This window comes from Eutrigla gurnardus (genome assembly GCF_963514095.1).
Source record: "Eutrigla gurnardus genome assembly, chromosome: 15".
Lineage (NCBI taxonomy): Eukaryota > Metazoa > Chordata > Actinopteri > Perciformes > Triglidae > Eutrigla > Eutrigla gurnardus.
The window spans coordinates 18906821-18927173 of record NC_139938.1 but is presented as its reverse complement, the minus strand read 5'-3'; the positions used below and the strand labels follow the sequence as shown (position 1 = coordinate 18927173).

The 20353-nt window shown below is 45.2% G+C and overlaps 1 protein-coding gene across 3 annotated transcripts in view; it reads left to right on the top strand.

The window, feature by feature from the left end:
* The first annotated feature begins 8187 nt into the window (after positions 1-8187).
* Positions 8188-20353, top strand: part of fgfr4 (fibroblast growth factor receptor 4) — a 17181-nt gene continuing 5015 nt past the window's right edge. The window contains exons 1-19 of one of the 3 annotated variants that reach the window (XM_084029238.1): positions 8188-8818; positions 10803-11023; positions 12000-12190; positions 12314-12452; positions 13964-14014; positions 14790-14965; positions 15046-15196; positions 15304-15354; positions 16015-16284; positions 16562-16657; positions 16766-16932; positions 17058-17181; positions 18049-18239; positions 18424-18562; positions 18708-18901; positions 19026-19171; positions 19504-19625; positions 19721-19831; positions 20017-20207. In XM_084029238.1, the coding sequence (XP_083885364.1) occupies positions 10936-11023; positions 12000-12190; positions 12314-12452; positions 13964-14014; positions 14790-14965; positions 15046-15196; positions 15304-15354; positions 16015-16284; positions 16562-16657; positions 16766-16932; positions 17058-17181; positions 18049-18239; positions 18424-18562; positions 18708-18901; positions 19026-19171; positions 19504-19625; positions 19721-19831; positions 20017-20207 (2598 nt within the window). In that variant the 5' untranslated portion in view covers positions 8188-8818; positions 10803-10935. Of the gene's footprint in view, positions 8823-10802; positions 11024-11999; positions 12191-12313; positions 12453-13963; positions 14015-14789; positions 14966-15045; positions 15197-15303; positions 15355-16014; positions 16285-16561; positions 16658-16765; positions 16933-17057; positions 17182-18048; positions 18240-18423; positions 18563-18707; positions 18902-19025; positions 19172-19503; positions 19626-19720; positions 19832-20016; positions 20208-20353 lie in introns of all 3 variants that reach the window. The other 2 variants (XM_084029237.1, XM_084029239.1) reach the window with 2 other exon arrangements.

The window sequence follows — 20353 nt, the reverse complement described above, 5'->3', positions numbered from 1 at the left end:
TTAAAGTCTTCATAAGTCCAAAAATGTTGGACCTGATTTGAAACAGACCCGTAGAATAAAGAATGACACGGTTGAAGAAGAGCAACAATAGAATAATAGTGTGAAGAGACTGTGAAAACAAACTCGACTACGTAAGTAAATGCCCTGCGTTCCAAACCTTACTTTAGTAAAAGTTTGTGAGCATTATGAGCAAGATTTTAACTCAACCAGAAATGCATCATAGTCTATAAGATTTTTTTGTAGCGTCGTTTCTTTAAAAAGCTTTGTTACAATGCATTTTCCAGCTGATTCAATAAATAGTCTATTGGTGAACTTCCTCAACTCTTAAAGTCATCCTTTAGTTTTATGACAAACATTCAACATCAACACATACGGAGATACGCTGTAAATCGAGACCCTGCTGACCCGAATGGTTGCAGTATCGGTCATAAGTCTGTACCATGTAAGCGGAAGGGATAAGGGCCAAACAAAACAAATCTAAGGACCTGTCAAATATTATTCTGTCATAGTTCGTATCACAATGTTGTATGTTGAAGAGATGTGTTTGGTTTTAATTGGTAAAAATAAAAAAGAGGGCGAGATTGCGTGCCATTATTTGGTGATTGTTCATGGACGGGGGGGTCTTGACACCTCCGGTCTTGATCACTACTGTGCAGAATCTGAAATGCAAATGCGTTAAAGACCCAAGATGGCCACTTCCATATCCAGGATATTTTTGCTTCAATTCTGGGTACCATGGGAGGAATTGGGAACGCATAATCCACCTGTCTTTGGTTCGGACCAAGGAAGGTCCTTACAAACGTTATAGGAATAGTTTACTACGGGATAGCATGAGATAATGTCTGTGTTCAAAATGATTATCATGGAAGCTGAGTGGATCAAGGAAGATGCCTAAAGCATTATTTGTGTTTCATATTTAACAATTCTTCTAAAAAAGTCAGTTATCTGCAATTTGTTGTTTTACAGACAAATATAAACAAATTACATTTTCAAATGATTGGAAGCTGAAATGATAAAAAAAAAAAAGATTGTAAATGCTATTTTTTCAGAATTGAATGTACTTGGCTTGTGTATAACATATTGTAGGCAGTTTTCATCTTGACATTTTTTGAATCAAATTGAATTTCATGAGCTCATTGTTTGAGGCTTTAAGTTAATGGAGGCCAACGAGAGACTTCATGGTGAGCGGGGTTCATTCACCGGAGAGCCGGAGTGCGTGGCTCTTAATGTGAAGGAGGAGGCGGCTTCCTGCCCCAACGGAGAGGGCGGATCCATTAGCAAAAGCTACTGTGACGCCGTGCGCCTCCAGACCTTTGATGTTCACAGCGGCAGCAGGCTGCAGGGTGGAGGAACAAAGACCTGGGGGGCTACAGAGACAGAGGAGACCCTGGTGGGTCCAGAAGGAGGCTCCAACCAATCACAGAAACCAGAGGAGTTCTTGTTCTTGTTGGGCGAAAAAACAATGAATTCAACGTAATCCGTTTATTTCATGCACCTTTCCAACAGTGTTATAGGTTTCTTTTTTACTGTGCAAAAATATACATTTGTACCATTATTTTCTCTTCAAACTCTTTTAATGAGTGTTGGGTTATTTTTGGAGCATGACATCTCCTTTTTCTTTTGCAAATAGAAACACAGGTTTGGCGTGTCATCAGACCTGTTGTTTCTAACAATCAGTGGTGGAAGAAGTACTCAGATCCTGTACTGTAGTAAGAGTCAACTAAAATGTAGTCTGAAAGTATTCCATTAAAAGAATTCAAGTATTTACTGAAAGATCAGCAACTGTGAGAGTAAAACGCACAATATTTTCATCTGATATACAGGTGAATTATAAAATACTATAAATTGTAGTACAATATGTCAAAAGTGTCCTTAAGTACAGTACTTTTTGCAGTTGTATGTAATAATAACTCCTCACTATGAATCAAACCAATGTGGGGAAACTGTCATTTACAACTAAATTAAGTTTGTTCTGCAGTTTCATGAAGTTGAGAATAAAAAAAACACATTTTCAGGAGACAAACACAAGAATTACATGTTTCTGTTGAATGGATTTTTAGCTCATATGAGACAGATCTCCAAGAAGAGCGATCCAACCTCGGATCAGTTTCCATCCTCTCTTGTTGTTTATTGAACTGTCCCCCCCATATGTTCATACTTTACCGGATTTCCTCCAAAATACTGCAGGCGGGCGTCTGCGTTCGCTCAAGCCCACGCTGCTTCGAGGTTAACCAAACATGTGTCTGCGTGTACATCCTGGGTTTATCACACAGCAGCGACTAAGAATATGCTTTTACATGCATGAACACATGCTTCACATATCGCCCGTTCCCCCCTAAATCAAAGTACAGAGCAAAGTGGAGGTGCCATATATCCCAACCTGAATATCTAAAAGAAAGGCTGAGGATTTGACTTGATGATGGCGCCCGAGGAGAGGTCAGAGGATCACCAAAGTCAACAGACTTTATCCTCTGGGAACCATGAATGTCTGCACCAAATTTAAAAAGCAAACCAACCAATAAGTGCAAATAGACGATCTATAAAGTGAAGTCCTTGATACCCAAAAAAGAAGCACAATTCATTGCAGAGATACATAAAGTAGGCCCAGTCCATTAGTTTCGATGCTCTCCATCACCGCCGCTCCTCTTTTTATCTGTTTATTGTATGTTCGGGGTCCCAGAAGCATCACTCAACATCACTCAACGTCTCCCTCTCTTCCCACAGATACATACAATAACAAAGTGACGTCACGAGAAGAAGAAAAAACAGGGGAATCCTCCCGCTCCTCTGCCCGAGGTTATCATCAGTTGTTTCAGCCGTGGCATGCGTCCCAAATACTTCAAAGAGGGAAGCGTTCACACACTCACACACACACACTCACACACATTCACACACATTCACTCACACACACAGGCAGTCAGCCAGCCAAACAAATAATTAACAAAGTCAGTGAGATTAATTAAAGCAGCAGGGTTCAGGCAGGGTTCAGCCTTCTGTGTGTGTGTGTGTGTGTGTGTGTGTGTGTGTGTGTGTGTGTGTGTGTGTGTGTGTGTGTGTGTGTGTGTGTGTGCGTGTGTGTGTGAGGGGGGGACAGGGACTCCCCTGCTGGATGTGATTAGGGAACCAAAGAAGAAAGAGAGAAGAGGCGAGGCGAAAACAGTGGCTGTCATTGATATCCATCTTCATGCAAACAGCTGGGTGTGTGTAGGTGTGTGTGTGAGTGTGTGTGTGTGTGTGTGTGTGTGTGCATGTGTGTGTGTGTGTGTGTGTCCTACTGAGCTTCAAGTAAGAGTTAGCCTCAGAAATTGATCGATACAGCCAGTGGTGCAAGAAGTATTCAGATCCTTTGCTTCAGTAAAGTACTAGTAAAATGATTTAAAAATATTATTCAAGAGGAAATGTATACCCTACGTGTTACGGTTGCATTTTGAATCATGTATTACAATACATTTCTGTATGTAATATTCTGTTTCCTGATGTTCCATCTGAGGAATCATGCGTTGGAGGGATATATGCAATCTTATTTCTGCAGTATACGTATTTTTCTTTTATAAAGAAGCATTTTATAATTGTTCTAATCTTTTTTAATCTTTTTTTAATCTTTTTATCTTTCTTATCTGATGTTAATTAAAAATTTGTTTTTTGTGTGTAAGTTTTGCTAAGTATAATAAAACGCTACAATGCTGAATGAATTAAGTTATCTATGAACATGAATATTAATACCATCTGAAGAACTTCCTGAGAGCAGTGATCCCATTAAGTAGCTTGAAGGTTATTAAAATCATATATATTGAACCTTGTTCCAGGTCTTTAAACTGAGTGAAATATCCAAACCCAAGAGTCCACGTTGTTATGGCTGCAACCCACGTCCAGATGAAAAACTAAATTAAATGAAACCTGTGTGTGTTTCTTAAACCTCCTCCTGACATATTTGGTAACTCCAGAAACGTTGGGATCGCTGCTACGATTCAAAGTGAAGTTCTGCGGGTTCGATCAAAGTTTGGCTGCTCAGCATGCGTTTGTACCGACGGGACCACCTGTCAGAGGGTCTCTTGCTGTGGGAGCCTTCCTCCCTGCCCTCCCTGCTTCACCCCTCCCTCCCTCCCTCTCGGCTCTGTCTCTCTTTCAGCTCAGTGTTTTGGCAGCAGCGCTCGCCTGCATCACAAAGCCCGTACTCTCAGCTTGTCCCATTGTGTTGTGAACATCGCAGGTAATGATTAACACAAACACACAACAATGGGAGCTGCAGCAGCCAGCCAGCGTGGGAGTCGGTGGCCTGAGAGGGTTTGGGACGAGCAGACACCGTTACTGACCTGAAGCCCTTAAGATGCCATGCACACACCGAGGGATTTCAGTTCTCCACGCTGTTTACCTGCACGTGCTTCAATGCATTTGTGTTGTGCAAACTCCTGGTGGATCGACACCTTACAGACATATGTGCAACTTTTAAATATGTTCAAGAGACCAGAAATGAGTGAAAAACTCACCTGTGTTTGGTGGATTTGCAGTTTCCAGAGCAAAACTCCACCAAGAGGTTTCTGGAGACTTCAGTAATTAGAGGAATGAAAAACAAAATAAAGCATTTGCACATTTATCTTCATTGCAAACATGCAGTTTGTTGTGTGAGCTTTCGGTCAAACACTTAATACTTCTAGGAAATAATCTGCATGTTTGCAAACAAACATTCCTTTGACTTTTATTTAACTAAATATTTGTGCATATATGTGATTGGTCGGGTGATTGTGCAGAAGTGATTTCTAGCAAAGTATAAACACACGAGAGAGAAAATGCTTTTGTGAAATCTCGGAGAGGAGCATTCGCCGAACAGTCTGAAATTTAAATGTAAATGGAGCCTGATGTTTTCCATAATGTGCCCCTGCTGTGATGCGGACTAATGAGCGACCGGCCACACCTCGCACATTCTTCCTGACCTTTATTCCACCTCACTTTCCTCACTCTCTCACACACACACAACCTCCTAACCTCACCTCACCCCAATCATTATCATTCACCCCAACATCACCCCCCTCCTCCTCCTCCTCCTCCTCCCCAATCTGTTATCAGCTGTCAGGCACCAACCATCCCTGGTATTCCACCATTAGCATTAACATCAGTATGCAGCGGGCTATCAATGCTATCTGGACCTGGGGGCACCGGGAGGGACCACCGGCCATATCACTGATGTCATCAGATAAAGATGCCGGAGGGATGGAAGGGGTCTGGCCCCTTGAGGTACTTGATTCTTTAGTAGTAGTTTATTTAAACGGGTATGTGCTGTATTTATATGAGATAATGTTTGTGTTCAAAGTGATTATCTTGAGAAGCTGAGATGACCAGCGATCAGTGCTTGATGTTTTTACCTGCGAGAATAATTTGGAGTTGCAACTTAAAATGTGATTTCGAGCCTCAAAAACCCCCAGAAGGTGACGGCCGACACATTACATGAATTTAGGTTAAACTTCACTGAGAGTAAGTGCATTCAACCATGTGGTATAACGACAAAAAGTGCAAGAAACAAGCAAATACGAACTGCTGGAAGTGCTGCACACATCAATGCATTCTGGTCTCACCAAGTGATCCTTTTATTGTCTGTCATTTTGGCACACGTGCTAAAGGTACGACGGCTCCCTAGAAAAAGCATGCCGTATTTACTTTAAATGCTCAATTTGGGGAGCGTGTCAATGGGGCTCTGAATATAAAGTGTGGCGGCTGCAATCCCACCTTTGTCTCATTAGCACAACAACAAGGTGCAGTAACATTACAACACTGCTGTCCCCTCCCAAAACACAGGTATCTCAATACATCTAAATCAATCAGGTTAAACACACACACACACACCTCTATATCTTAACCTAATTCTTACCCGGACCCTCGATCACACCGTTGAAGAAATGAGGACCGGTCCTCACTCTGATAGTCCAAATTTAAGCCGGTCCTCACAGATGCACACACACACACACACACACACACACACACACACACACACACACACACACACACACACACACACACACCTCTATATCTTAACCTAATTCTAACTCAAACCCTCGATCACACCGTTGAAGAAATGAGGACCGGTCCTCACTCTGATAGTCCAAATTTAAGCCGGTCCTCAAAGATACACACACACACGCACACACACACACACACACACACACACACACACACACACACACACACACACACACCTCTATATCTTAACCTAATTCTAACCCGAACCCTCGATCACACCGTTGAAGAAATGAGGACCGGTCCTCACTCTGATAGTCCAAATTTAAGCCGGTCCTCACAGATGCACACACACACACACACACACACACACACACACACACACACACACCTCTATATCTTAACCTAATTCTAACTCAAACCCTCGATCACACCGTTGAAGAAATGAGGACCGGTCCTCACGCTGAAGGTCTAAATTTAAGCTGGTCCTCACAAAGATAGATGCACACACACACACACAAACACACACACACATGCTCAGGTATGACAGTACAGCCGCATAGCGCCGGCCGGCATTAGCACAGCTCTTATCTGCTTTATGACTTCCACTCTGCCTCCTTTATTTGTGTACTTTGACTTTCGCTGTAAAGCTCTGTCTGACCTGCAGTAGCACCGCTCAGGGTCAAAGGTCAAATCTGGAATTTATTTCAACACATAAACTCCATGTAAACACACTCACACTGCGGCCGCTGGAGGAAGTCCGACCCACAGATGAAAGTCAACAGAGTGTGCAGCTTCGTCCCACATTTACTTGGAACTTTTATTTTGAAGTTGGCAGAGCTCTTTTTTTAATTATTATTTATTTATTTTTGAGCTTTTATCAAACGTTTCATGGCGCGTCCCGGTGGCTCGCGAGGCCAAAGCAGGTATCACATAACTGTGTTTGAATCCGGGCCAGGACCTTTGTAGCTTGTGATTGCCCCCCCTTCCTCTCTCTCTTTCCTTGGCACTTCCTGTCTCTCTTCACAATAAAAAACTGTCCTGCAGAGGCAAAAACAATAATCCTGAAGGATTTCTCAGCGGCTGAAATTGATTAAGTGGAGTTCAACACAACAAGTTAACTGGCAAACCAAACTTCAAAACATTTCTGAAGTATTTTGACTGGAAACTAAATATTTTCTCCATATTGATGCAGTAAGACTGTAAATCTACTTATTTCATCTAAAGTGTTTCCATTTGCTTCCCCACTACGGGTAAAAGATGCACATATTGATCCCAAAAACCAGCAGGGAATCTGCTGCTTCGCTGCCTCCACTCTTCTGGTTTCTCAGCCTGGCTGCAGGGACAAGCTTCATAAGGAGTCGGGGGACTCCTGAAGGAGCCCGATTAAGCTCTGTGCAGGCCGGTCGACATTTATGGATCTGACTTCCAGATACAGATGTATTGAATGAGTCAATAATATAAGAATAGAACAAAAAGTGTGAAAAGGTGCAATAAAATACTATAAAATGTGTGTATAATGTTTTAAAAGGAGAGAGCTGATAGGTCGACGAGTTAATGAGTCAGTGAGTGAATTCATGTGATCTTGTGTTCACATTTTGCATCCCTTTACTGTCATATCATGTGTTATGATGATCTCATGCTGCTGGATTTCTTTGCCACACAACTCCATTCATTTGAACTTTCTTTCATATACTGTCTCGCCTTGAGACATTTAACGCGTGGGTCTTACTTAACATTAAGCTGATAAAAACAGGGGCTGAGCTGTCGGCTATAATGGGATTACTCGCTTCTGTTCTTTTTTTTTTTTTTACTGATGCAATTAAAACATGGAGGGCAATTCAGAGCATTCACCCGCTAAAGCAACTCAGTTCGTCCTCTAAAAGAGGCATTAATGCTCTGTTTGCATAAAGGACAATTAACCCGCAATAAATGACCTGGCAAAAAAAAAAAATGAAGTGATTTATGTGGTTCATTTGGCACGCGCTCGGTTACCATGGGAGACGATTAAAAAGGGGTCTTTTCCCCACCATAATGAAAAATATATTATGTATTAGTTAGTTTGGAGAGGAGAGGCAGATGAGGCTCTTGGCTTTTATTTGCCAGCTCTTTTGGACGGGGGCTGTTTTTAAGTGAGGGGGGTAACAGAAGCGCAGCCCTCCCCTCTCTCCCTCCTCCCTCCCTCCCTCCCTCCTCCCCCCCTGGCCGCTCTCAGACCATTGTTGTTGTGACTGCCGTCCGGAGTGCTGTTGGAGAGCTGGTGTGTGGAGGACGCAGTCTCTCTCTGCAGCAGAAAGAAAGCGGACCGAGGAGGCAGAGCTCCACGTTTTAAGCGGCACAGCTCGGATCCGACACGCAGAAGCGCGTAAAAGGCGCACGAGAAGTTACCCTATCCAAGAGAAGGAGGGCTCTGAACTACGGGGCACGTTTTTAGATTATCACCCGCTACAACCTCGTCCCCAGTATCAGATATTTTTAACATTTTCAAAGCCAGAAAGGACATTTTTTCGCGTTCTGGCTCCTTTTTTTGTGTGTTTTTCTTTCTCCTCATGGATTTAGCGCTCTGAGCGACCGGGACTTTGCCCAGGGGGGGATCAGGGATCACAGCTCCTACCACCGGTCACCAGGAGAGCCCGGCAGCTGTCGTTCATGTTCCAAGGAGCTGCTTTTGATGGATTTATAAGCTTCGTTCTCAGCCGGATACAAAAGAGCCGAGATCCCTTCACAGACAGCTTCTTTTTTTCTTTGGGGAAGGATACGGAGGAGATACCGGAGCTCCAAATGAGGGTTTCAATATTCACTCATATCGACCGGGACAAGGAGTGAGTCTCCCCCCTCATCCCTGCGCGGACGGACCCGAGGAGAAAAGGTGGGTGAGTACAGACAGACAGCTGGGGGGATTGTTCTTTCATTCATTTTCAGCGGAATGCTGTGTGTTATAGACGACTAAACGTCCCCAAATCGTGTTCATTCATTCTACAGTTTCATTTGTTTTCATAAAACACGAGCCGCCTGCAGAAACAAGGCACAGAAGGTCTTGTTCCAGCAGGGATCACTCATTTGCATTGTAAATGCAGGTTATTTTTGTCATTTTAAACGTGCCTTCAGGGGGAAAGACTCTGTGGCTTCCATACAAGGCGAAGTTGAGCTTTTTAGTTTGTTTTGCGACACTTTGCGAGTCACTTATTAGACATTGAACCTTCCACACGGACTATTTGCCAGGAGAGAAGACGCTCACAGTGGAGTTTGAACTCTGTCAGACCATAGTAAAAAAAAAAAAGGGAAAAAAAAAAAAATCACGTCTATTAAATGTAATTACTATTGCACGCGCTTGAAGTTGATACACACCGTGCACGCCAACAGCCCCGATCAGACACATCTGCAGCAAAATCCTCTTTTTTATTCTGTGTTCTTAATTATTTAATTTGCCTGGTTTCTTGGAGAGATCCCATGATTCGTCAGACCCCGTTGAATTGATCGCATTGACTGACTGACAGCAGTGTGACGTGAACAGATCCAACTCTTGGTTTATTCTAACCTATAGGGCCGTTTGAGGTCTTAATGTGCATATGACGGATTCATAGAGTGTGATTTATGTGTCAGAAAAGATACAGTACGTTAAAATAAAATAAATAAAAGCCCCCCCCCCTCTCTTTCTGAGTAGAAACAGTAGAAAAAGCAGTAGAAGTGTTTTGGCTGCAGCAGCGTGCCAGCGGAATTAGCAGCAGCAGGAGAAAAAACGTTTTTTTTTTCTTTCCCTCCAGCCCCTTAATTGAGAAAGAATACGTTTCATTCAACAGACTGGTTGTTTAAACGGTGTGTGTGTGTGTGTGTGGGCGCGGCCTGCACGCATGGAGCGCACGCACCGGGGTCTGGCGCCTGTGCGCAGTTGGCCCCGACTCGCAGCAGAAAAAATCGCTGCATTATTCCTTTCCGTGTTCGTATTGTGGAGTTTATAGTTTGTGTGCAGAATGAGGGTTCATGGCGACAGTCTCGCAGGCGACTCAAATAAAGTGTTTTTAGGGTATTATTTCCAGCAGCAATAGTAATAATATCTCATAGGATAGGAAGGTATTTATTTATATATGTGGATTTGTGGAAGTTGTTTGTTTACTTCACTCCTCTAAAGTTAAACAGATTTAATATTCAAACACTGTTATGCATTCAGATACACTTTCTTAAATAACTTTTCGGTGTTTTGAGGAATCGTATACTTTTTTCAGTCAAGATCCCAAATCTTCATTCCAACTTCATGATTTGGTAGTAAAAATAAGTAAAACTTTTGTTGTTTTGAACATCTGAAGATCTCACCTCGGCCCTGTGATGGACATTTATCATATTATCATTTATCAATAACAATATGATAGTTATACTGTGGCATCAAAGGGTATCACAGGTTTGCGTTCATACAACGGCGTCAGATTAAGACAGTGTGATGCTCCAGTGAGCATGTCACCTGTTTCCACCTGAACTCTTCCTGTTGCTCCTTCAGACTCTATCTTCCCTGGCAAGTTTCAAGTGTTTTTCCCCAGTGAGGGCCCATTATCCCGGGGCCGACTGAGCCGGGGCCATCCATTGACAAACAACAGGCGGTAACAGCCCCGCTCCTTATTCATGACGCAGGAGAGCCTGGACAATGTAAGGGCCGACGAGCGGGGCAGCGAGCAGGACATCTGGTTAAGAATACAGCTGCTCACAGTCAAAACAGACCCTTCTATGTGTCTGAACAATTGTGTGTGTTTTATTTTTTTATTTAAAAACTGCACAGACGTTTGTGTCTTTTAGTCGCCTCTCCAGCCAGATCTCTGATCAGCACATAACCGTCTCCCATTGTGGTTGTTTTGCATCTGCAGGATCCAGATTTAGAGGGCTTTGTGGGTTTCCTGAAGTTCCCGATGCCAGGGGCCGGAGTGTGAGGCCAACTCCAGGCTTCCCGACGTATACACTCCTACCTTTTTTAAACCAGAAGAACACACGAGGAAGAAGATGGCGAGGGTCTGCACGTTTTGCGTCCTCCTGCTCTGTTTGACGGACCGTCTCTTAGCCAGGGCCATCGACGAAGGAAGGACTGAAGGTAAGACGTGAACCTTTGTTTCACTGCAGATGTTGACGCCTGACGCCATAAAAACATTGGCATTTTAAGATGCTTTGCTGATGGTTTCCTTCCTTACTTTCGGTGGATTTTGTTGCATGAAAGTCAGATAAAAGTCTGTTTCGATTGCATCTTCCTTTGCCATCAGCCAGCTTTCCCTCCAGCTTTCCCTTCTTAGAAAGTGTCAGTTTCTTGGCAGCCGTGGCCACGGAGGAAGTCTAGGTGACAGGAAAAATGACAGAGAAGCTGCAGTCCGGTCTTGGATGGATGAAGGGAGTGAAGGAGGGTGAAAAAAAGAAGCTCTCAGTGTTTTTGCTGCCGTAAACTGAGCTACCTGATCCGTCCGAGGCCCTGGGGCTCGGAAGTGTAAATCTGCCTGGCTGTGTGCCAGCTGTAGAGGATGAGGAGGAGGGGCTGCGGGGGGCTTTTTCATTGATGCTTTACAAACAGTAGCCAATGCAAGAAGTCAGCCATTGTCAGCTCCATTCAAATGTTTCCAGTGAGTTAAGGGTGTAATCAGGACGCTTGTTCAATACAATTTAAATTCGTTGTTTCTCGTTTGCTGTGAAGTCGATGTTTTAAGTCACATTAAAAAGGACTGGTGTGTGTGTGTGGATTGATGAAAGACAAAAGTGAGATGTTGCCTCAGAGGCATCTCTCCTCCGTCTCCGTTAGGGGCTCCCCACTTTGTACTTCTGGGGCCCCCATGCGAGGGCCAGCCGGGGCATGCTGCTCAGACAACCGTGCAGGAAAACCCTCTCAGGTGTACTTATGTTGAAGATGGATGGGGTAAAGAGTTGAAGCAGGCGGGAAGATCTTAAAGGTCATAAAAAAAACATGCATCTTGCAGTGTTGAAGATGAAGTGAAAGGCAGCGTCCTGATTTTCTGCACAGGATCGAACGCCCTTTGGTGAGCCGAGGTCGATCCAGATTGAACTTTGCTCCTTTTTCTTCCCAGAGCGTTCCCCAGAAAGGCCCGTCCTGCAGGCCGGTCTGCCAGCCAACACCACAGCAGTGGTGGGCAGCGATGTCCAGTTCCACTGTAAGGTCACCAGCGACGCCCAGTTTTACATCCAGTGGATCAAACACATAGAACGGAACGGCAGCCGATACGACTCTGATGGGACGCCCTACGTTCAGGTCCTCAAGGTTGGTCCAACTTCAGCTAAAAGTGTGTTTAGTTGATCTGATCTGTGTCCAAAAGATTGGAACCTGCTTTATCTGCTGTGTTGGATACTAACAGTTAATGTCTTTCTCTGCTTCCACATTCAGACCGCCAATCTGGACGTGTCGGACGCGGAGGTGCTTTACCTTTCCAAAGTGAGCATGGAGGATGCAGGAGAGTACACCTGTCTGGCTGCAAATTCAGTCGGGTCCGTGCACCAGTCCGCCTGGCTCACCGTCCTCCCAGGTAAAAGAACGACATTGCTTTTAATTCTTTGCATGTTGCAGCAACTCTGTGCTTCGGAGTTTTCCCACAAATCTGTGATTTTGTGATCGCAAAGAATGATCAAAACCCCCTTTAGTGAGCCAAAGCCGAGCCAGATGTGGAAATTCACGCAATTTTTTAGTGACGATTGTGGTGAGATAAACTCCCCCTTGATGTCAGTTAAAAGAGTTCAAAGAGGAGTCCAGCTGAGGAGGGGTCAAAGGGGTCCTGATAGTTCAGGATGAAAAAGAAGAAACATTGAAGTATTCTCAGTCACCTTCTTCATGATGCTAAATATAATTATACATCTAATGTTACTAACCAAATGCTGCTAAATCGAGGAATCAGACTCCTCCGATGTTTTTTTTTTCTTCTTCCCTCCCTGAAAATCAGTCCTGCTTTCTGCCACATCATTACAGATTACAGAAAAGCTCTGAGTATAGGTTTTCCTGTACTTAGCTAGCTCGCTTAAATAGCTTTTGGCTGCTATTCGTTTAAACAACAACACCGAGAGAAAATCAGGAAATATACACAGATGATGCCAAAGTTTGGTTGGCACATTTTGTTTTTTTTTTAAAGAGAGAATGGAAACGTTTTTGAATAGCATCACAAAGTGTTGTTAATAGCACTGAACAGAGTGTCCGTCTTCTGCTTTGGTGTCTCTGCACAGACTAAGTGGGTTGGCATTTTTTTTTTTTTTAAAGGAGTGCATCTGTGTTTATTATAACTTCTCATATATCAGGCATCTGTGGCTGCTGCATAAACAGGCGATGAGTGATCGCTAACAAAGTATGGAATCAAATGTTATGATTCCAGATTAAAGGTTCATTCTTCACCATAGAAACGGTTGTGCGACTCAAGGTCCACTTACTAGAGAATTCTTCAGGGGCTTTCAAACACCTCTTGTGGGTTTGATCACAGAGTGGAGTACTCTAGTTAGTAGTATTCTTGTTAATTCGGGTTTGTATTTATTTACAAACACTTTAAAAAGTGCTCATATTTCCAAAATGTTATAAATCACCTATTAATTGCTTACTTAGAATAAAGAGTTATGGCCCTTAGAATTAAAGCCGATTGGATGAAACTTCCGCTGTTCTCCATGGGAACAAATAACACCTGAATGATTTCAGAGATGTTCCATAAAGCGGACCCACAGCCCCGCTGGTCTGATCCCGGGTCAGGGACATGAGACTCCTCATTGTCCCGCTCCGCTCTGCCAGCGCACCGCGGCCGGCCGGTCGGCCGATGGCTCAGCGGTTTTGTTTGTGTTGTGTTTTGTTTGCCCCCTCGCCTCTGGGTGACAATTCACACTCCACCGCGAGTTCAACTCCGGGGCAGCGGACCCGTCCCTGCAAGTTCATTAGCAGGACTGCAAGTGTGTGTGTCTTACTAGAGTTTGTGTGTAACTTTTATCTCCGTTCTACTAAAAATATGTAACCTACCAAGACGAAGTATCACATTCTATTCTAACCTTTTTATTTCTCCCTCCACAGGTCCCATCACTTCTCAAACCGTGGACCTGAGTCCTGAAAATATCCCAGCAGGTAACAGAAAAAGTTGTGTGTTCTATGAAAACCACAAAATGTTTGAGTTGCCATCCTTTTTTTCCCTGAAGGACACGGACGGTAGTAGATGAGTGTGTTCACATTAAAACCATCCATCACCCGGCGTTTCTTTTAATTTGTTTTCCTGCTTTGCCCAATCAGCATGTCTGATTTTCCACTCACAAGTGTGTAGCCCTGTGTGTGTGTGTGTGTGTGTGAGAGTGTGTGTGTTTGCTCTCCTGAAAGCACTTCACTCCGACAAGGGAACAGATTGCCTTTTCACTAAGCGCTTTGCAGGAAGCAATCAGACAGAAAATTGCTGTGGAAAATTGCTCGTTCTGAGTGACTGAGCAGCGAGCGAGGTTTCCCGGCCAAGGCGCACATATGCTCCAACGAGCGAGCGGGCGAGCATATAAGTGGGCGAGTGACCCAAGTGTGAATGGGGGGCACTGTGGCTGATGGTGACACGATGGCAGCCGGGGGTTATCGGGGCACTCTATCAGCCGGTTCTCCGGTTGCATTGAATGACAGCGACTGTGAAGGAACATGGTGTACTTCTGTTGTCGGACCTTTTTAGCCGTAAACTGAAACCACTGTTTTGACCATTTTTCTCATGTTCTCTCGAGAGCAAACCAAGGAGCTCTGTGGTCGCTTATTTAGACTCCAGACTCCTTTATTCTGTGACATAAGCATAACTTGATCCTCTGGTATTATAAGAGTAAAGGAGGTGAAATTCCTCCACGATATCTAAAACTATGATTTTTTTGTTCCCCAGGTCTTCGGGCCTCCAGGCCTCTGATAGTGCCGGGTTACCCAGAAAACACCACGGGGCTGCTGGGTGGTCAGGCGACACTGGTGTGTAAAGTCCACAGGCCGGCGTCCACCAAGGTGCAGTGGCTGAAGACGGAGATGGCCAGCCAGGGAAACCCGCCTCGCCTCAGGGCTCTGACGGTGAGAATACATCAGATGTTTTGATGCAGTCCCCATCATGTTGGATATTAGAGAGGGTTCAACATATCTCCTCCGTGCAGGCCCTGGAGAGCAACGCGTCCAAGGTCAACACTCTGCATCTTTCCGACATCCGTCTAGAGGATGCCGGAGAGTACATCTGCATGGCCGAAAGCACCAACGCAGGGCCGGCGGTGCAGGCCATGCAGTCTGCGTGGCTGGAGGTCCTTCCTGGTGAGAGACTCTTGTCGGCATTATCGTACTAGTTTTTGTGTGTTTTGAGTTATACAATGTAGTATCTATCACATTATATCCTAACCCTTCTTTCCTCCCGTCCACAGGCACCATCATCGCTCAAACTAAGGACCTCAGTGCTGCTGATATCCCATCAGGTAACTTCTTTCTCATTTCGGAAAAATCTATGTGTAAATATTTGGAAATCAAAGTGAGATCTATAAAACCACAGAATGTTTTAGTTGCTGTACCTTTTCCCTGATTGCAATTTCCTGTAAATATTGACGATCCGGGAGTTTAAGCAGTAAAGAATAGGTTTGAAAAAGTCAGATCTGTTGAAGACAGATCTTTGTGGGCTCGTCTTCCTCCCGGGGTCGTAATGAACTCCTCTCCTCCCGTCGCTCACTTAGATCTCCAGTGAACCTTCACCGCCCCTCAGATTTACTCTCCGTCCACTGTCACACTGCAACATGTTCATTAGCTTCACTTTCTCTTTTTCTTTCTTTTTCTGGGAGGGAGTTTGCAGTGTTAGCTAGATTGCTCTCAGTCCCACAATAATCCACAAGGGAACAAAAAGATGAAGAGGAGGAGGGGTGTGTGCGGGTCGGTCAGGCCTCCTGGTCTCCATGGTGATTTCATTGTGTGTGTGAGTGTAGGGAGAGGAGATAAAAAGGCTGGAGTGTTGAAGGTCATAGTTGAGGGGACGGCTACTTGCTTTAGAGGGGAGATGAAGAAATAACCTGCTGACATCTGTGGGAAAGAGTGAAATATGAAGGAAAGAAAAAACAGACTCAACATTTTTTTTTTGGTTTTAACAGTTGTTCTCGAGGACCTGAGTGAGGACACCACAGAACATCTTCTGCTAGAGCCGGGCAACGTCTTGAAACTGCGCTGTGACGCGAGCACCCGACCCGGCATGGCGGTGAACTGGTACAAGGAGGGGGTCCGGGTCCTGCCCACGCCCCGCATCCAGATCCGCGGGGCCATCATGGAGATCACAGACATGACGTACGAGGACTCCGGCGTTTATGTGTGCGTTCTCCGGGGAACAAAAGAGCCTGTGAGGAACTTCACCATCACCGTGGCGGGTAAGGGAACCGATACTGGTAGCTGACTGTTGTTTTTATTGATTCAAAGATTTGTGTTTCATGTCAGGTAATATCTAAAGATAATGTTATATACTTGAGCAATCACCTTTTTGCTCCGGACCTTCAATATGGCTGCCAAACGTTATATTGCATTACATCACTTGAATCAGTGAACTTCTTTGCTGTTGCAATGAGCATTTTTAACTAATTGGACTAATTGGTTATAGAGCAAACAATAATCGAGAGGTTGTTTTAAATTTGCCATCATTGGTTCCAGACTCGCTGGGGTCAGGGGACGATGATGACGATGAGGACAACAATTTGGACGACTCATCGGCCGAGATCGAAAACGACCAGGTTTACTTCTCCAGAGGTGCGTTGTTGTTGTTGTTGTTGTTGTTCCTTGATAGAATTAGAAACTCAACCTGCAGGCTTCATCAGAACTCTCCCTGACTAACTTGGCTGGTCTTTGTCCATGCAGGTCCCTACTGGACTCATCCCCAGCGAATGGAGAAGAAGCTGTACGCCGTTCCTGCCGGCAACACGGTGAAGTTCCGTTGCCCGGCCATGGGTAGCCCCATGCCGAACATCCGCTGGCTCAAAAATGGCCGTGAATTCAGGGGAGAGCACCGCATCGGGGGCATCAAGGTGAGGATGGCTCTTACCTCCCGAAGGCTAAATTAGAAACGACCACTGGCTTTTTACGTCGAGCTCACAGTGATTTTTGTGTGTGTCGATTCATGCTGATGTAATTTGTGTGTTTCTTTGACCAGCTGAGACACCAGCACTGGAGCCTGGTGATGGAGAGTGTCGTTCCCTCAGACAGAGGAAACTACACCTGCATGGTGGAGAACAGATACGGCTCCATCGCTCACAGCTACGTCCTCGATGTCCTGGGTAAGAAAACTAGCGCTGACTGGACACATGTTGGAGAGTGCGTGTGAAAAGATTTTGGGTTGAATTAAGCAAAACAGACGAGAGAGTTTATTTTTTGAATCCGAGTTTGAATGCTTTGCAATGTGGCTGAAAAAACACCATGCCATCAAATAAAAGCCACCAGTCTGAGGTAGGGGATAGGCGGCGGTGGGCGGGGGAGGGGGCGAGCTGAAGGTGACAGGGGCGCCTGGGCAGGAAGTGGACGGTCAGGCGTCCACACCACTTTTCTACCTGACCTGTGACGGGAGATCGAGGAGGGCTGCGGTTTGTTTGTTCATTTGTTCGCCATCCCATTCCGCCGCGGGGTCAGTTTCCGTCCCCGTCGACGGGGGGAGAAGACTAACGAGACAACTAACGAGATCAGAGAGCGAGAGTAACCACAGATCAAAGAGAGCCCCGGCAACCAGCTGACAAAGAGCCATGCTAATGGAACCAATTTTCTATCCCCAAAATGACATTTTCTACTCTTGTGTGCCAGCATGCAAACACATTATATGTGACAGTGACAACTGCTGGGCATATTTTAGACAGCTTGTTTACAAAGCGGTCATGTTTGCCGACTGTTAGACAGCCAAATGTCTGGAATTCTTCAGCCACAGCTCCCTATGATTCCAGTCCCCCCCCACTGTCTGTCCTGCCTGGGTGGACTCCCGGTGACAGGGGAATTTCGTTAAACCAAGCTTGGCAGATCAGTTAAATCTCAGGCTCCGTGTCCCCGAATCACCTTTGAACTGCAGGGAGTCTTTAAGCACCGACTATGCTGCTGTCTTTCATCTCTCCCCTCCCTACTTTGCTCATCATCTCCTTTGATTTTCTTCCCCGACACAGAGCGTTCCCCACACAGGCCCATTCTGCAGGCCGGTCTGCCAGCCAACACCACAGCAGTTGTGGGCACCGATGTCCAGTTCCACTGTAAAGTCTACAGCGATGCCCAGCCTCACATCCAGTGGCTCAAACACATAGAAAGGAACGGCAGCCGATACGGCTCTGATGGGACGCCCTACGTCAGAGTCCTCAAGGTTGGTCCAACTTGCTTTATCTGCTGTGATAGGGTTACAAACCGATTCCCCGACATAAAGGTGCCCAGAAAAGTAGCATGACTTTGAAGCATAGTCAAAGCCTCCAGTTTTAAAAGAAGTTGTATCGCAATGATGTTGGATAATAAATGGTTAATGGCATTTTCTCTGCATCCGCATTGTGCAGACCGGCAGTCTGAACATGTCAGAGGTGGAGGTCCTCTACCTTTCCAAAGTGACCATGGAGGATGCAGGAGAGTACACCTGTCTGGCTGGAAATTCGATCGGGTTCGCGCACCAGTCCGCCTGGCTCGTCGTCCTCTCAGGTAAAGTTTACCTTTACCGCCAAATTCTGCACCAATTGTCAGAAAAAGATGCATGATGATCCATGCATGATACCTTGGTACAGACAAACTTTGATCTGGTAAAAAAAAACGAATATATATTTGAATGATCTCCTTCTTCCTACAGAGGAGGAAGCAGCGGTCGCTATGGACAACATGGAGACCAAGTACACCGACATCATCATCTACGCCTGTGGCTTCCTGGCTCTCATCATGGCCATTGTCATCGTGGTGTTGTGTCGAATGCAGGTCCACCCCAGAAGGGAGCCGTTTGACGCCCTCCCCGTCCAGAAGCTCTCCAAGTTTCCTCTTCGGAGACAGGTACAGCGCCCTATGCATTAAAGTCTATCTTCTCTTACTTTGGAAAGAAATGTTGTTCTGAGCAGCCACACTAGAGACCATGTATGTTCCTGATGACTAAATTATGTGTATCTCTTTCCTTCAGTACTCTGTGGAGTCCAACTCGTCAGGGAAGTCCAGTGCGTCTCTTATGAGGGTGGCTCGCCTCTCGTCCAGCTGCTCCCCCATGCTGGCTGGAGTCATGGAGTTTGAGTTGCCCTACGACCCCGACTGGGAGTTCCCGAGAGATAAGTAAGTTGTCTGCAAGTTAGAATAAACTCTGTCATCATCTGCAAAGAAATTACACTCTGCTCGTATGCTTGACATTATTAAAGAGATGTGTTTACAGAGTTTAGTTTAAATGTTCCTGGAAATAGAGTATTTCTTCACTAAGTTTAGTTTGGCTTCTGGGACTCATTTGTGCGACCTAAAAAGAAACAAGCCTACGCTTTTGGCTCTACCCAACCTATGTTTTAAGGAACCAGAGCCCCAAATTATGGATTTGTACAGTTTTCATTTGGACACACAAATTTTCGCTAACTTTCTCTCTCTCTCTCTCTCTCTCTCTCTCTCTCTCTCTCTAGTTTAACGTTGGGTAAACCTCTAGGCGAGGGCTGTTTCGGTCAGGTGGTCAGAGCCGAGGCCTACAGCATCAACAAGGACTCTCAGGATCCGGCCTCCACTGTGGCGGTTAAGATGCTCAAAGGTAGGAAATGATCCAGACACACACAAAAAAAAACATTTCTAGAGATCAGTTTAAGTCGGCTGTCTTTTCTAAACAAAGTATATGTGTCCCTGAAGATGACGCCACCGACAAAGATCTGGCAGACCTCATCTCGGAGATGGAGCTGATGAAGGTGATGGACAAACACAAGAACATCATCAACCTGCTGGGGGTCTGCACACAGGATGGTGAGTTCCTTTAAGTCTGCTTCAACAGAGGGTTACCATCCTCCCAAACCCTCCTTGTTAGTGAAAATCTCAACAAACAACTAATTTAGTATGTGTTTCAATGATGGTGGTCCCAAACCTCCAGGCTAGAACGACAATAGAAACAACCCCGTCCTTCATCCTGTGTGTGTTCCCCCCTCCTTAAGGGCCCCTGTATGTGCTGGTGGAGTACGCCTCCAAAGGAAGTCTGAGGGAGTACCTGCGGGCCCGGAGACCCCCAGGCATGGACTACACCTTTGATGTGACCAAGGTGCCTGAGGAGCAGCTCACCTTCAAAGACCTGCTGTCCTGTGCCTACCAGGTGGCCAGAGGGATGGAGTACCTGGCCTCTAAAAGGGTACGTTGATTTACATTTTATTTTTTGTGGGCAACAAAGAGTTTCCGTCCCTTTAACCGGCAAGCAAGAAGCTTTTCAGTTAACAATTTAGTGTAGAAATTATTCGACCAGTTGACAAGAAGTTAATTGACAACTATTTTGATAAT